Source organism: Lonchura striata, chromosome 36 (genome assembly GCF_050655825.1).
Source record: "Lonchura striata isolate lonStrDom1 chromosome 36, ASM5065582v1, whole genome shotgun sequence".
NCBI lineage: Eukaryota > Metazoa > Chordata > Aves > Passeriformes > Estrildidae > Lonchura > Lonchura striata.
The window spans coordinates 947,018-963,593 of record NC_140738.1 but is presented as its reverse complement, the minus strand read 5'-3'; the positions used below and the strand labels follow the sequence as shown (position 1 = coordinate 963,593).

Sequence of the window (16,576 nt, the reverse complement as noted above, 5' to 3'; positions counted from 1 at the left end):
ATCCAATCCCTTCCCCGTTCCTCCCAGTTCCATTCAATCCTCTCCCAGTCCATCCCAGTTCCCTCCCAGTTCCATTCAATCCCTTCCCAGTTCCTCCCAGTCCCTCCCAGTAACCCCGAATCCCCTCCCAGTTCCATTCAATCCCTTCCCAGTTCCTCCCAGTCCATCCCAGTAACCCCGAATCCCCTCCCAGTTCCATTCAATCCTCTCTCAGTCCATCCCAGTCCATCCCAGTTCCCTCCCAGTCCATCCCAGTCCATCCCAATCCATCCCAGTCCCTCCCAGTAACCCCGAATCCCCTCCCAGTTCCATTCAATCCTCTCCCAGTCCCTCCCAGTTCCCTCCCAGTCCCTCCCAGTTGCCTCATCCCGGCCTCCGCCCCGGTTGCGCCACCGCGGGTGGGGGGAGGGGCGGGGGTGACCCCGCGGGTTTTTTTGGGGGGGGTGGGCGGGGGGGGAATGCGTCACTGCCAAATAGTGATCCACGGCCCAGCCCTGGGGCGAGGCCTTGCCAAATAGTGATCCATGGCCCAGCCCTGGGGCGAGGCCTTGCCAAATAGTGAGCCACGGCCCAGCCCGGAGGGCGGGGGAGCTGCCAAATAGTGACTCAGGGGTTGGCAAAGGGTGAGTCACGGGCTTGCCAAATAGTGAGCCACGGGGTCAGCCAGAGGGGAGAAGTGAGCCGCACCCCTCCTGCCAAATAGTGAGCCATGCGGTGAGCCCATTGGTTCTCCCCATAGGGACCACCCTGCCACATAGTGAGCCATTGGTTCAAACCATAGGGACCCCCCTGCCACATTGTGAGCTATTGGTTCAGCCCATTGAGAACCCCACTGCCACATAGTGAGCCATTAGTTCTCCCCATAGGGACCCCCCTGCCACATAGTGAGCCATTGGTTCAGACCATAGGGAACCCCCTGCCACATTGTGAGTTATTGGTTCTCCCCATTGAGAACCCCCTGCCACATTGTGAGCCATTGGTTCAGCCCATAGGGACCACCCTGCCACATAGTGAGCCATTGGTTCAAACCATAGGGACCCCCCTGCCACATTGTGAGCTATTGGTTCAGCCCATAGGGACCACCCTGCCACATAGTGAGCCATTGGTTCAAACCATAGGGACCCCCCTGCCACATAGTGAGCTATTGGTTCAGCCCATTGAGAACCCCCTGCCACATAGTGAGCCATGCAGTGAGCCCATAGGGACCCTCCTGCCACATTGTGAGCTATCGATTCACCCCATAGGGATCCCCCTGCCAAATACAGAGCCGAGCCCGCTCCCCATATTGGGCTCCCTGCCACATAGTGAGCCATTCATTCAGCCCATAGGGACGCCCCTGCCACAAAGTGAGCCATAGGGTCAGCCCGTAGGAACCCCCCCTGCCACATTGTTAGCCATTGGTTCAGCCCATAGGGATCCCCCTGCCAAATACAGAGCCGAGCCCACTCCCCATATTGGGCTCCCTGCCACATTGTGAGCCATTCATTCAGCCCATAGGAACCCCCCTGCCACATAGTGAGCCATTCATTCAGCCCATTGAGAACGCCCCTGCCACAAAGTGTGCCCCACCCCTCCTGCCAAATAGTGAGCCATACAGTGAGCCCATAGGGGCCCCCCTGCCACATTGTGAGCCATTGGTTCACCCCATAGGGACCCTCTGCCACATAATGAGCCATTCATTGAGCCCATTGGGACACCCCTGCCACATTGTGAGCCATTGGTTCTCCCCATAGGGAACCCCCTGCCACATAGTGAGCCATTCATTCAGCCCATAGGAACCCCCCCTGCCACAAAGTGAGCCATTGAACCATCCCACAGGGATCCCCCTGCCAAATGCTGAGCCGAGCCCCCTCCCCACATTGCACCAGACCCCCTCTGCCAAATAGTGAGCCATTGATCTCCCCATAGACCCCTCCCTGCCAAATAATGAGCCGCACCCCCTATAGACCCCCCCGCCACATAGTGATCCATTGATTTTCCCATAGGGAAACCCCCTGCCAAATTGTGAGCCATGTCCCCTATAGACCCCCCTGCCACATAGTGATCCATTGGATTTCCCATAGGAACCCCCCTGCCACATAGTGATCCATTGGATTTCTCATAGGAACCCCCCTGCCACATAGTGATCCATTGGATTTCCCATAGGAACCCCCCTGCCACATAGTGATCCATTGGATTTCCCATAGGGACTCCCCCTGCCACATAGTGATCCATTGGATTTCCCATAGGAACCCCCTGCCACATAGTGATCCATTAGATTTCCCATAGGAACCCCCCTGCCACATAGTGATCCATTGGATTTCCCATAGGAACCCCCCTGCCACATAGTGATCCATTGGATTTCCCATAGGAACCCCCTGCCACATAGTGAGCCATTGGATTTCCCATAGGGACTCCCCCCCACTCGGCCACCCAGTGGGTTATACTGGTTTATACTGGTTTATACTGGGAGTGCGCTCGGGAGGCTCTGGGGCCCGCTGGGAACGACTTTTGGGGCTACTGGTTTATACTGGTTTGTACTGGGGGACTGCTCCTGAAGCCCTGGGACCCCCCCCCCCCCCCCGGGAGTGATCTCGGGCCTACTGGTTTGTACTGGTTTATACTGGGAGGGTGCTCAGGACACTGCGGGGCCCGCTGGGAACCATTCTGGCTGGTTCCCCCCTTACTGGTTTGTACTGGTTTGTACTGGGAAAGGTTCCCGGGGGGGTTGCCACATAGTGATCCATTGCCCCGCCCGTGAGCCCCCCCCTTGCCAAATAGTGATCCAGGGTGGGGCTGGGGGCGTGGCCTGCGCTGGCCACGCCCCTTCCTCTGCTGGCCACGCCCCTTTCCCGCTCCGCCGGCACTGGGAGTTACTGGGAGCCACTGGGAGCGACTGGGAGCCCCTCGAGGAGGTACTGGGAGCACTGGGAGGGCGAACTGGGAGTACTGGGAGGGCTGGGGGGGTAACTGGGAGCACTGGGAGGGCGAACTGGGAGAACTGGGAGCACTGGGAGGGGGTTACTGGGCAGACTGGGAGCACTGGGAGGGCGAACTGGGAGAACTGGGAGCACTGGGAGAGGGAACTTGGAGCACTGGGAGGGCTGGGAGGGGGTTACTGGTCGAACTGGGAGGACTGGGAGGGGGTTACTGGGAAAACTGGGAGCACTGGGAGCACTGGGAGGGCGAACTGGGAGCACTGGGAGCACTGGGAGAGGGAACTTGGAGCACTGGGAGGGCTGGGAGGGGGTTACTGGTCAAACTGGGAGGACTGGGAGGGGGTTACTGGGCAAACTGGGAGCACTGGGAGGGGGTTACTGGGAGCACTGGGAGCACTGGGGGGTTACTGGGAGCACTGGGAGGGGGTTACTGGTCAAACTGGGAGCACTGGGAGCACTGGGAGGGGGTTACTGGTCAAACTGGGAGCACTGGGAGGGGGTTACTGGGCAAACTGGGAGCACTGGGAGCACTGGGAGGGGGTTACTGGTCAAACTGGGAGCACTGGGAGGGGGTTACTGGTCAAACTGGGAGCACTGGGAGGGGGTTACTGGTCAAACTGGGAGCACTGGGAGGGGGTTACTGGTCAAACTGGGAGCACTGGGAGGGGGTTACTGGTCAAACTGGGAGCACTGGGAGGGGGTTACTGGGCAAACTGGGAGCACTGGGAGGGGGTTACTGGGCAAACTGGGAGCACTGGGGGGTTACTGGGAGCACTGGGAGGGGGTTACTGGGCAAACTGGGAGCACTGGGAGGGGTGACCGGGGCTGCCGGAAGCGGGAACTGGGAGCACTGGGAGCACTGGGAGGGGTCACTGGGCGAACTGGGAGCACTGGGAGCACTGGGAGGGGTCACTGGGCGAACTGGGAGCACTGGGAGGGCCGAGGGGTTACTGGGAGCACTGGGAGGGGTCACTGGGAGCACTGGGAGGGAGGCGCGGGGGGGAACTGGGCGAACTGGGAGCACTGGGAGGCGTTACTGGGCAAACTGGGAGGGGTCACTGGGCAAACTGGGAGAACTGGTCCGGCGGGGGAGGAGCTGCTGGGACAGGCCCGGCCCGGGGGGACTGGGAGGGACTGGGATCAAACTGGGAGGGACCGGGAGGGACTGGGAGGGACTGGGATCAAACTGGGAGGGACTGGGAGGGACTGGGAGGGACTGGGATCAAACTGGGAGCACTGGGAGGGACTGGGAGGGAACTGGGATCAAACTGGGAGGGACCGGGAGGGACTGGGAGGAACTGGGATCAAACTGGGAGGGGTTACTGGGAAGGATTGGGGGTTACTGGTTCATACTGGGAGCACTGGGAGCAGTCACTGGTCCATACTGGGAGCACTGGGAGCCATACTGGGAGCACTGGTTTGTACTGGGAGAGGGTTGGGGTCATACTGGTCCATACTGGGAGCACTGGGAGGGGTCTCTGTTCCATACTGGGAGCACTGGGAACAGTCACTGGTCCATACTGGGAGCACCGGTTTGTACTGGGAGAAGCTTGGGGTCATACTGGTTCATACTGGGAGAACTGGGAACAGTCACTGGTCCATACTGGGAGAACTGGGAGCAGTTACTGGTTCATACTGGGAAGGACTGGGGGATACTGGGAGCACTGGGAGGGGTCACTGGTCCATACTGGGAAAACTGGGAGGGGGTTTCGGGTCATACTGGGAGCACTGGTTTGTACTGGGAGAACTGGGAGCAGTTACTGGTCCATACTGGGAAGGACTGGGAGATACTGGGAGCACTGGGAGCGATCACTGGGGTCACTGGTTTGTACTGGGAGCACTGGTTTGTACTGGGAGCACTGGTTTGTACTGGGAGAGGGTTGGGGTCAAACTGGGAGCACTGGGAACAGTCACTGGTCCATACTGGGAGCACTGGGAGCCATACTGGTCTATACTGGGCCATACTGGGAGCACTGGTTTGTACTGGGAGAGGGTTTGGGTCATACTGGGAGCACTGGGACCCATACTGGGAATACTGGGCGGGGGTTTGGGTTATACTGGTTTATACTGGGAGCACTGGGAGGGGTCACTGGGAATACTGGGAGAGGGTTGGGGTCATACTGGGAATACTGGGAGCACTGGGAGAGGGTTGGGGTCATACTGGGAGCACTGGGAGGGGTCACTGGTCCATACTGGGAGCACTGGGAGGGGTCACTGGTCCATACTGGGAGCACTGGGAGCCTTACTGGGAATACTGGGAGCTGTTACTGGTCCATACTGGGAAGGACTGGGGGATACTGGGAGCCATACTGGGAGCAGTCACTGGGAGAGGGTTTGGGTCATACTGGTCCATACTGGGAGCCCAGGAGGGGTTACTGGTCCATACTGCTTTTTACTGGTTTATACTGGTTTATACTGGTCCGTAATGGTCCATACTGGTCCATACTGGTTTATACCGGTCCACACTGGTTTATACTGGTCCATACTGGTCTGTACTGGTCCATACCGGTCCATACTGGTCCATACTGGTTTATAGTGGTCCGTACTGGTTTATACTGGTCCATACTGGTTCATACCGGTCCATACTGGTTTATACTGGTCCATACTGGTCCATACTGGTCCATACTGGTTCATACCGGTCCATACTGGTCTATACTGGTTTATACTGGTCCATACTGGTCCATACTGGTCCATACTGGTTTATACCAGTCCATACTGGTTTATAGTGGTCCATACTGGTTTATACCAGTCCATACTGGTTTATAGTGGTCCATACTGGTTTATACTGGTCCATACCGGTCCATACCGGTCCATACTGGTTTATACCGGTCCATACCGGTCCATACTGGTCCATACTGGTCCATACTGGTCCATACTGGTTTATATCGGTCCATACCGGTCCATACTGGTCCATACTGGTTTATACTGGTCCATACCGGTCCATACCGGTCCAAACCAGTCCATACTGGTCCATACTGGTTTATACTGGTCCATACTGGTCCATACTGGTCCATACTGGTCCATACCGGTCCATACCGGTCCATACTGGTCCATACTTGTTTATACTGGTCCGTACTGGTCCATACTTGTTTATACTGGTCCGTACTGGTCCATACCGGTCCATACTGGTCCATACCGGTCCATACCGGTCCAAACCGGTCCATACTGGTTTATACCGGTCCATACCGGTCCATACCGGTCCATACCGGTCCAAACCGGTCCATACTGGTTTATACCGGTCCATACCGGTCCATACCGGTCCATACCGGTCCATACTGGTCCATACTGGTCCAAACATATCCATACTGGTTTATACTGGTCCATACTGGTTTATACCGGTCCATACCGGTCCATACCGGTCCATACCGGTCCGTACTGGTCCATACTGGTTCCCAGGCCATGCCCGACCCCCGCCTGGACCGGGGCCGTTTTTCCTCCGTCCGCCGCGCGGGGGCGCCGCCGGCCCCGCCCCCCCCCGGGCGGCGCGCGGGGCTGTGGCGCCGCCTGGCGGCCGCGGGCGGGAAGTGCGGCTGCTGCGGGCGCTGCGGGCGCGGCGGGAGCGGCGAGTGGGAACCGAGCCCGGGGGAGATCCCCGGGAACCGCGCGGAGCAGCCGCTGCGGCCAGGTAAGGGTTAAACAAACCCGGGGGGGACGGGGGGGAAGAAATGGGGGGTTAGGGGGGAAAATTTGGGGATTTTGGATAAAAATTTCGGGATTTAGAGACAAAAATTTGGGGTTTTAGAGCCAAAAATTTGGGGGTTTTTGGGAAAATTTTGGGGGTTTAGAGACAATATTTGGGGGTTTTAGTGCAAAAAAATTGGAGGTTTTAGAGCCAAAATTTGGGGGTTTTAGAGCCAAAAATTTGGGGGTTTAGAGCCAAAAATTTGGGGGTTTTAGAGACAAAAATTTGGGGGTTTTTGGGAAAATTTGGGGGTTTAGAGACAAAAATTTTGGGGTTTTAGAGACAAAAATTGGGGGGTTTAGAGATAAAAATTGGGGGTTTAGAGACAAAAATTTGGGGGTTTAGGGGGAAAAAATTGGGACTTTAGAGACAAAAATTTGGGGGTTTAGAGACAAAAAATTTGGGGATTTTGGATAAAAATTTGGGGGTTTAGAGACAAAAATTGGGATATTAGAGTCAAAATGTGGGGGTTTAGAGACAAAAATTGGGGGGTTTAGAGATAAAAATTGGGGGTTTAGGGGGAAAATTTTGGGATTTTAGAGCCAAAAATTTGGGATTTTAGGGGGAAAAATTTGGGATTTTAGAGCCAAAATTTGGGATTTTAGAGCCAAAAATTTGGGGGTTTTAGAGTCAAAAATTGCGATTTTAGAGCCAAAAATTTGGGGGTTTAGAGACAAAAATTGGGGGGTTTATAGACAAAAAAATGGGGGGTTTAGGGGAAAAATTTGGGGGGTTTAGAGACAAAAATTTGGGGGGTTTAGAGACAAAAATTGGGGGATTTAGAGACAAAAATTTGGGGGTTTAAAGACAAAAATTGGGATTTTAGGGCTAAAAATTTGGGGGTTTTGGGAAAATTTTGGGGGTTTAGAGACAAAAAAATGGGGGGTTTAGGGGGAAAAATTTGGGATTTTAGAGCCAAAAATTTGGGGGTTTAGAGATAAAAATTGGGATTTTAGGGCCAAAAATTTGGGGGTTTTGGGAAAATTTTGGGGGTTTAGAGACAAAAATTGGGATATTAGAGTCAAAATTTGGCGGTTAGAGTCAAAAATTTGGGGTTTTAGAGACAAAAATTTGGGGGTATGGAGACAAAAAATTTGGGGGTTTAGGGGAAAATTTTGGGGTTTTAGAGACAAAAATTTGGGGGTTTAGGGGAAAAATTGGGATTTTAGAGACAAAAATTTGGGGGTTTAGGGGGAAAAATTTGGGGGTTTTAGGGCCAAACATTTGGGGGTTTAGGGGGAAAAATTGGGGGGTTTATAGACAAAAAAATGGGGGCTTTAGGGGAAAATTTTGGGGTTTAGAGACAAAAATTTGGGATATTAGAGTCAAAAGTTGGGGGGTTAGAGTCAAAAATTTGGGGATTTAGAGACAAAAATTTGGGGGTTTTAGAGACAAAAAATTTGGGGGTTTAGAGACAAAAATTGGGATATTAGAGTCAAAATTTGGGGGGTTAGAGTCAAAAATTTGGGGTTTTAAAGCCAAAAATTTGGGGGTTTAGAGACAAAAAAATTGGGGGGTTAGGGGGAAAAATTTGGGATTTTAGAGCCAAAAATTTGGGGGTTTAGAGATAAAAATTGGGATATTAGAGTCAAAATTTGGGCGGTTAGAGACAAAAATTGGGATTTTAGGGCCAAAAATTTGGGGGTTTAGGGGGAAAAAATTGGGACTTTAGAGTCAAAAATTTGCGGGTTTAGAGACAAAAAATTTGGGGATTTTGGATAAAAATTTGGGGGTTTAGAGACAAAAATTGGGATATTAGAGTCAAAATGTGGGGGTTTAGAGACAAAAATTGGGGGGTTTAGAGATAAAAATTGGGATTTTAGGGCCAAAAATTTGGGGGTTTTGGGAAAATTTTGGGGTTTTAGAGACAAAAATTTGGGGGTTTAGAGACAAAATTTGGGGGTTTTAGGGGGAAAAATTTGGGGGTTTTAGGGGAAAAATTTGGGGGTTTTGGGGGAAAATTTGGGGGTTTAGGGGGAAAATTTGGGGGGTTTAGGGGGAAAAATTGGGGGTTTTAGAGCCAAAAATTTGGGGGTTTTGGGAAAATTTTGGGGGTTTAGAGACAAAAATTTTGGGGTTTTAGAGACAAAACATTTGGGGGTTTAGAGACAAAAATTGGGGGTTTTAGGGGGAAAAATTTGGGGGTTTTAGGGGAAAAATTTGGGGGGTTTAGGGGGAAAAAATTTGGGGTTTAGGGGGAAAAATTTGGGGATTTTAGACCCAAAAATTTGGGATTTTATGGGGAAAATTTGGGGGTTTTAGGGGAAAAATTGGGGGTTAGGGGGAAAATTGGGGGGTTTAGAGACACAATTTGGGGGTTTACGGGAAAAATTGGGACTTTAGAGACAAAAATTGGGGGTTTAGGGGGAAAAATTTTGGGGTTTTAGAGACAAAAATTTGGGGGTTTAGAGACAAAAATTGGGATTTTAGGGCCAAAAATTTGAGGGGTTTTGGGAAAATTTTGGGGGTTTAGAGACAAAAATTTGGGGGTTTAGAGACAAAAATTGGGGGGTTTAGAGACAAAATTTGGGGGGTTTAGAGACAAAAATTGGGATTTTAGAGCAAAAAAATTTGGGGGTTTTAGGGCCAAAAATTTGGGGGTTTAGAGCCAAAAATTTGGGGGTTTTTGGGAAAATTTTGGGGTTTTAGAGACAAAAAATTTGGGGATTTTAGGGCTAAAAATTTGGATTTTAGAGCCAAAAATTTGGGGGTTTTTGGGAAAATTTTGGGGTTTTAGAGACAAAAATTTGGGGTTTTAGAGACAAAAAATTTGGGGATTTTGGATAAAAATTTGGGGGTTTAGAGACCAAATTTGGGGTTTTAGAGCCAAAAATTGGGGGGTTTAGGGGGATATTTGGGATTTTAGAGCCAAAAATTTGGGATATTAGAGTCAAAATTTGGGCGGTTAGAGTCAAAAATTTGGGGATTTAGAGACAAAATTTGGGGATTTTAGGGGGAAAAATTTGGGATTTTAGAGACAAAAATTGGGGGTTTTAGGGGGAAAATTTGGGGGTTTAGAGCCAAAATTTGGGGGTTTAGAGTCAAAAATTTGGGGGTTTAGAGACAAAAATTTGGGGTTTTAGGGGAAAAAATGTGATTTTTAGAGACAAAAATTGGGGATTTTAGGGGGAAAAATTGGGGGTTTAGTGCAAAAAATTTGGAGGTTTTGAGACAAAAATTTGGGATTTTAGAGACAAAAATTTGGGGGTTTAGGGGAAAAATTGGGATTTTAGAGCCGAAAATTTGGGATTTTATGGGGAAAATTTGGGGGTTTAGAGCCAAAAATTTGGGATTTTAGAGCCAAAATTTGGGGATTTAGAGACAAAATTTGGGATTTTAGGGGAAAAATTTGGGATTTTAGAGCCAAAAATTTGGGGGTTTAGAGACAAAAATTGGGGGTTTTAGAGCCAAACTTTGGGGGTTTAGAGATAAAAATTTGGGGGTTTTTGGGAAAATTTTGGGGGTTTAGAGACAAAAATCTCGGGGTTTTAGGGGAAAAATTGGGATTTTAGAGACAAAAAGTTGGGGGTTTAGTGCTAAAAATTTGGGATATTAGAGTCAAAATTTGCGGGGTTAGAGTCAAAAATTTGGGGTTTTAGGGGGAAAAATTTGGGGGTTTTAGGGGAAAAATTGCTATTTCAGAGCCAAAAATTTGTGATTTAAGAGACAAACATTTGGGATTTTAGGGGGAAAAATTGGAGTTTTAGAGCAAAAAATTTGGGATTTTAGAGCAAAACATTTGTTATTTTAGAATGAAACCTGTGTGGATTTTGGGTGAAAATTTGGGGTTTTCGCGTCCCCTCTTCCCGCTCCGTTTTTAACCCTTTCTCCCCCGTTCCCCAAAATTCCAATTCCCGCCCAGGACTCTGAGCCCCGCCCCTTTCCCCTTTCCCGCATCGCTATTGGCTCCTCCCGCCGCGCGCCAAGTCCCGCCCCCTGTGTGTTCCCTCATCCCTATTGGGCGCGGCGCGCCGCCAAGCCCCGCCCCCTCTCCATTCCCCGCATCCCTATTGGGCGCGGCGCGCGGCCAATCCCCGCCCCCCTCTCCGTTCCCCGCATCCCTATTGGGCGCGGCGCGCAGCCAATCCCCGCCCCCCTGTCCTTTCCCGCAGGCCTATTGGGCGCGGCGCGCAGCCAATCCCCGCCCCCTCTCCATTCCCCGCATCCCTATTGGGCGCGGCGCGCAGCCAATCCCCGCCCCCCTCTCCTTTTCCCGCAGGCCTATTGGCCCCGGTGTGGCTGCGCGCCGGCGCCTCGGCCAATCGCGCGGCGCACCACACGCAGGAGTTCCCGGCGCGCCCCCTGGTGGTGCGGCGCGGGCAGCGCTTCCACGTGGCGCTGGCGCTGCCGCGCGCGCCGGCCGAGGGCGAGGCCGTGTGCCTGGAGCTGGTGCTCGGTAAGGCGCGGAGCTGGATCGCGGCCGGAGCCGGAGCGGAGCGCGGGTTTGCGGGGGAATCGGGGATTTTTAAGGGAGGTTTTGGGGTGAAAATGGGGAGATTTGGGCGGGTGAAATGGTGGATTTTTGTGGGGAGTTTTGGGGTAAAATTGGGAAATTTGGTTGGAAAATATAAAATTTTGTGGGAAATTTTGGGGTAAAATTGTGAATTCTGTGGGAAGTTTTGGGGTGAAAATCGGGAGATTTTGGGGTAAAATGGTGGATTTTTGTGGGGAATTTTGAGGCAAAAATCAGGAGATTTTGGGGTAAAATAGGGAAATTTGGTGGGAAATTTTGGGGTAAAACTGGGAAATTTGGTTGGAAAATGGAAAATTTTGTGGGAAATTTTGTGCTAAAATTGTGAATTTTGTAGGAACTTTTGGGACAAAAATCAGGAGATTTTGGGGTAAAATTGTGGATTGTTATGGGACATTTTGGGGTAAAATTGTGAATTTTTAATGGAATTTTTGGGGTGAAAATCAGGAGATTTTGGGGTAAAATTGTGGATTTTTATAGGAAATTTTGGGGAGAAAATTGATATTGTTGCAGGAATTTTTGGGGTGAAAATCAGGAAATTTTGGGGTAAAATTGTGAATTTTGTGGGAAATTTTGGGTGAAAATCAGGAGATTTTGGAGTAAAATTGTGGATTTTTGTGGGAAGTTTTGGGCGAAAATCAGAGAATTTTGGGCTAAAATTGTGAATTTTGTGGGAAGTTTTGGGGTGAAAATTGGGAGATTTTGGGGTAAAATTGTGGATTTTTGTGGGGAATTTTGGGGTAAAATTGGGAAATTTGGTTGGAAAATATAAAATTTTGTGGGAAATTTTGGGGTAAAATTGTGAATTTTTATGGGAAATTTTGGGCGAAAATCAGGAGATTTTGGAGTAAAATTGTGAATTTTTCTGGGAAATTTTGAGGTAAAATTAGGAGATTTTGTGCTAAAATTGTGAATTTTGTGGGAAGTTTTGGGCAAAAATCGGGACATTTTGGGGTGAAATGGTGAAAATTTATGGGGAATTTTGTGGTAAAATTGTGAATTTTTAAGGGAGTTTTTGGGGTGAAAATCGTGAGATTTTGGGGGTAAAATTGTGCATTTTGTGTGAAATTTTGGGGAGAAAATCAGGAGATTTGGGGCTAAAATTGTGGATTTTTATGGGGAATTTTGGGTTAAAATTGTGAATTTTTGTGGGAAATTTTGAGGTAAAATTGGGAAATTTTGTGGAAAGTTTTGGGACAAAAATCAGGAGATTTTAGGGTAAAATTGTGAATTTTGTGGGAAATTTTGGGACAAAAATCACGAAATTTTGGAGTAAAATTGTGAATTTTTATGGGAAATTTTGTGCTAAAATTGTGAATTTTTATGGGAAATTTTGGGGAAAAATTGGGAAATTTTGTAGGAAAATAGAAAATTTTGTTGGAAATTTTGGGGTAAAATTCTGAATTCTTATGGGAAATTTTGTTGCGAAAATCAGGAAATTTTGGGATAAAATTGTGAATTCTTATGGGAAATTTTGGGTGAAAATTGGGAAATTTTGGGCTAAAATTGTGAATTTTGTGGGAAATTTTGGGGTAAAAAAATGGAAAATTTGGTGGGGATTTTGAAAAATTTGTGGGGAAATTTTGGGCTAAAATTGTGAATTTTTAAGGGAATTTTTGGGGCAAAAATCGGGAAATTTTGGGGTAAAATTGTGAATTTTGTTGGAATTTTTGGGCAAAAGTCGGGATATTTTGGGGTAAAATTGTGCATTTTGTGGGAAATTTTGGGGAGAAAATCAGGAAATTTGGGGGTAAAATTGTGAATTTTGTGGGAAATTTTGGGACAAAAATCAGGAAATTTTGGAGTAAAATTGTGAATTTTTATGGGAAATTTTGTGCTAAAATTGTGAATTTTTATGGGAAATTTTGGGGTAAAATCGGGAAATTTTGTGGTAAAATTGGAAAATTTTGTTGGAAATTTTGGGCTAAAATTCTGAATTCTTATGGGAAATTTTGGGCGAAAATCAGGAAATTTTGGGATAAAATTGTGAATTTTTGTGGGAAATTTTCAGGTAAAATCAGGAAATTTTGGGGTAAAATTGCGAATTTTGTGGGAAATTTTGGGGAGAAATCAGGCGATTTTGGGGTACAATTGTGAATTTTTATGGGAAGTTCTGGGGTAAAATTGAGATTTTTGTGGGAAATTTTGGGGTAAAATTGGGAAATTTTGTTGGAAATTTTGGGCTAAAATTCTGAATTCTTATGGGAAATTTTGGGCGAAAATCAGGAAATTTTGAACTAAAATTCTGAATTCTTATGGGAAATTTTGGGTGAAAATTGGGACATTTTGTGCTAAAATTGTGAATTTTGTGGGAATTTTCGTGCAAAAATCGGGACATTTTGGGGTAAAATTGTGCATTTTGTGGGATATTTTGGGGAGAAAATCAGGAGAGTTTGGAGTAAAATTGTGAATTTCGTGGAAAATTTTGGGGTGAAAATTGGGAGATTTTGGGCTAAAATTGTGAATTTTTATGGGAAATTTTGGGGTAAAAAAATGGGAAATTTGGTGGGGATTTTGAAAATTTTGTGGGGAAATTTTGGGCTAAAATTGTGAATTTTTAAGGGAATTTTTGGGGCAAAAATCGGGACATTTTGGTGTAAAATTGTGCATTTTGTGGGAAATTTTGGGGAGAAAATCAGGAGATTTTGGGGTAAAATTGTGAATTTTGTGGGAATTTTTGTGCAAAAATCGGGACATTTTGGGGTAAAATTGTGCATTTTGTGGGAAATTTTGGGGAGAAAATCTGGAGATTTTGGGGTAAAATTGTGAATTTCGTGGAAAATTTTGGGGTAAAATTGTGAAGTTCGTGGGAAATTTTTTGCGGGAATTTTGGGGTAAAACTGGGCAATTTCGGGGTAAAATTGGGCGGTGGAAAATTTGCGAATTTTCGGGGCGATAAACCGTGCCGTTTTGGGGTAAAACGGATGTTTTGATGGGAAATCACGGCGAAAATTGATGTTTTGACGGGGTTTTTTGGGGTAAAATCGCGGAGTTTTGTGGCAAATATTTAAATTATTGTACGAGGCATGCAAATGAGATGCAAATTTGCTTTCGGCAGGGCCCAACCCGCAGGTGGCCAAGGGCACGCACGTGTTGGTGCCGCTGGGCGGCGCCTCGGCCACCGGTTGGACGGCGGAGGAGGATGGGGGCGTGGCCGAGGCGCCGGGGGCGGGGCCTGCGGGAGGCCACGCCCTGTGGGTGGGGCTGACGGCCCCGCCCTGCGCTCCCATTGGCCGGTACCGGCTGAGCGCGCGCACGCGCAGCGCGGCCGGAGAATTCGCGGCGCCCTTCGAAGGGCCCAACGAGCTGGTGCTGCTCTTCAACCCGTGGTGCCCCGGTGGGTGTTTTGGGGGGAAAAGGGGGGAAATGGGGAAAAATGGGGGGAATTGGGGGAAAAATGGGGGAAATGGGGGGAAATGGGGGGAAATGGGGAAAAATGGGGAAAAAATGGGGGGAAATGGGGAAAAATGGGGAAAAAATGGGGGAAAAATGGGGGGAAATGGGAAAATGATTGGGGGGAATGGGGGAAATGGGGGGAAATGGGGGAAAATGGGGGGAAATGGGGAAATGGGGAAAATGGGGAAAATGGGGGGGAAATGGGGGAAATGGGGAAAAAATGGGGGGAAAATGGGGGGAAATGGGGGGGAAATGGGGGGAAATGGGGATAAATGGGGGGAAATTGGGGGGAAAATGGGGAAATGATTGGGAGATGGGGGGAAAAGGGGGGAAATGGAGAAAATGGGGGAAAAATGGGGAAAAAATGGGGGGAAATGGGGAAAATGGGGGAAAAATGGGGAAAAAATGGGGGTAAATGGGGGAAAATGGGGGAAAATGGGGAAAATTTGGGTGGAAATGGGGGAAACTGGGGGGAAATTGGGGGTAATTGGGAAAAAATGGGGGAAAAATGGGGAAAAAATGGGGGAAATGGGGAAAAATGGGGGGAAATGGGGAAAATGGGGGGAAATTGGGGGGAAATGGGAAAAATGATTGGTGGGATGGGGGAAAATGGGGGGAAATGGGGGAAAATTGGGAGGGGGAATGGGGGAAAATTGGGGGGAAATGGGAAAAATGATTTGGGGGAGATGGGGAAAATGATTGGGGGGAAATGGGGGGAAATTGAGGGGGGGAAATAGGGGAAAATTGGGGGGAAATGGGGAAAAAATGGGGGGAAAAGGGGGGGAAATGGGAAAAATTATTGGGGGGAAATGGGGGAAAATGGGGGGAAAATTGGGGGAAATGGGGAAAAATGGGGGGAAATGGGGAAAAATGGGGAAAAAATGGGGGGAAATGGGGAAAAATGGGAAAATGATTGGGGGGAATGGGGGAAATGGGGGGAAATGGGGAAAATGGGGGGGAAATGGGGGGAAATGGGGAAAAATGGGGGGAAAAGGGGGGAAATGGGGGGAATTGGGAAAATGATTGGGGGGAATGGGGGAAATGGGGGGAATTGGGGAAAATGGGGGAAAAATGGGGGGAAATGGGAAAAAATAATTGGGGGAATGGGGGGAAATTGGGGGGAAAAGGGGGGGAAACGGGAAAAATAATTGGGGGGGAAATGGGGGAAAATGGGGGGAAATGAGGAAAAAATGGGGAAAAAATGGGGGAAATGGGGGGAAATGGGGAAAAAATGGAGGAAAAAATGGGGGGAAATGGGGAAAAAATGGAGGAAAAAATGGGGGGGAAATGGGGGAAAATTGGGGAGAAAATGGGGAAAAAATGGGGAAAAAATGGGGGGAAATGGGGGAAATGGGGGGGAATTGGGGGGAAATGGGAAAATGATTGGGGGGAATGGGGGGAAATGGGGGAAAATGGGGGGAAATGGGAAAAATGGGGGGAATTGGGGGAAATTGGGGGAAAAAGGGGAAAAAATGGGGGGAAATGGGAAAATGATTGGGGGGAATGGGGGAAATGGGGGGAAATGGGGAAAATGGGGGAAATTTGGGGGGAAATGGGGGGAAATGGGAAAAAATAATTGGGGGGAATGGGGGAAAATGGGGAAATGGGGAAAATGGGGGGAAAATGGGGGGAAATGGGGGAAAAATGGGGGGTAATGGGGAAAATGGGGGGAAATGGGGGAAATGATTGGGGGGGAAATGGGGGGGAAATGGGGAAAAATGGAGGAAAATGGGGGAAAATGGAGGAAAAAATGGGGAAAAATGGGGGGAAATGGGGGAAATGGGGGAAATTTGGGGGGAAATGGGGAAAAATGGGGGGAAATGGGGAAAATGGGGAAAATGATTGGGGGGAATGGGGGGAAAACGGGGGAAAATGGGAAAAAATTTGGGGGGGAAATGGGGGAAAATGGGCAAAAAATAATTGGGGGGAAAGGGGCGGAAATGGGAAAATGGGGGGAAATGGGGGGAAATTGGGGGGAAAAGGGGGGGAAATTGGGGAAAAATGGGGAAAAAATGGGGGGAAATGGGAAAAATGATTGGGGGATGGGGGGAATTGGGGGAAATGGGGGAAAAATGGGGAAAAATTGGGGGGAAATGGGGAAAAATGGAG

At 48.8% G+C, this 16,576-nt stretch overlaps 1 protein-coding gene across 2 annotated transcripts in view; it reads left to right on the top strand.

The window, feature by feature from the left end:
- The first annotated feature begins 6,302 nt into the window (after nt 1-6,302).
- Nucleotides 6,303-16,576, top strand: part of TGM1 (transglutaminase 1) — a 33,707-nt gene continuing 23,433 nt past the window's right edge. For both annotated transcript variants that reach the window (XM_085565700.1, XM_085565699.1), the window contains exons 1-3: nt 6,303-6,543; nt 10,820-10,996; nt 14,130-14,408. In XM_085565700.1, the coding sequence (XP_085421826.1) occupies nt 6,318-6,543; nt 10,820-10,996; nt 14,130-14,408 (682 nt within the window). In that variant the 5' untranslated portion in view covers nt 6,303-6,317. The remainder of the gene's footprint in view (nt 6,544-10,819; nt 10,997-14,129; nt 14,409-16,576) is intronic.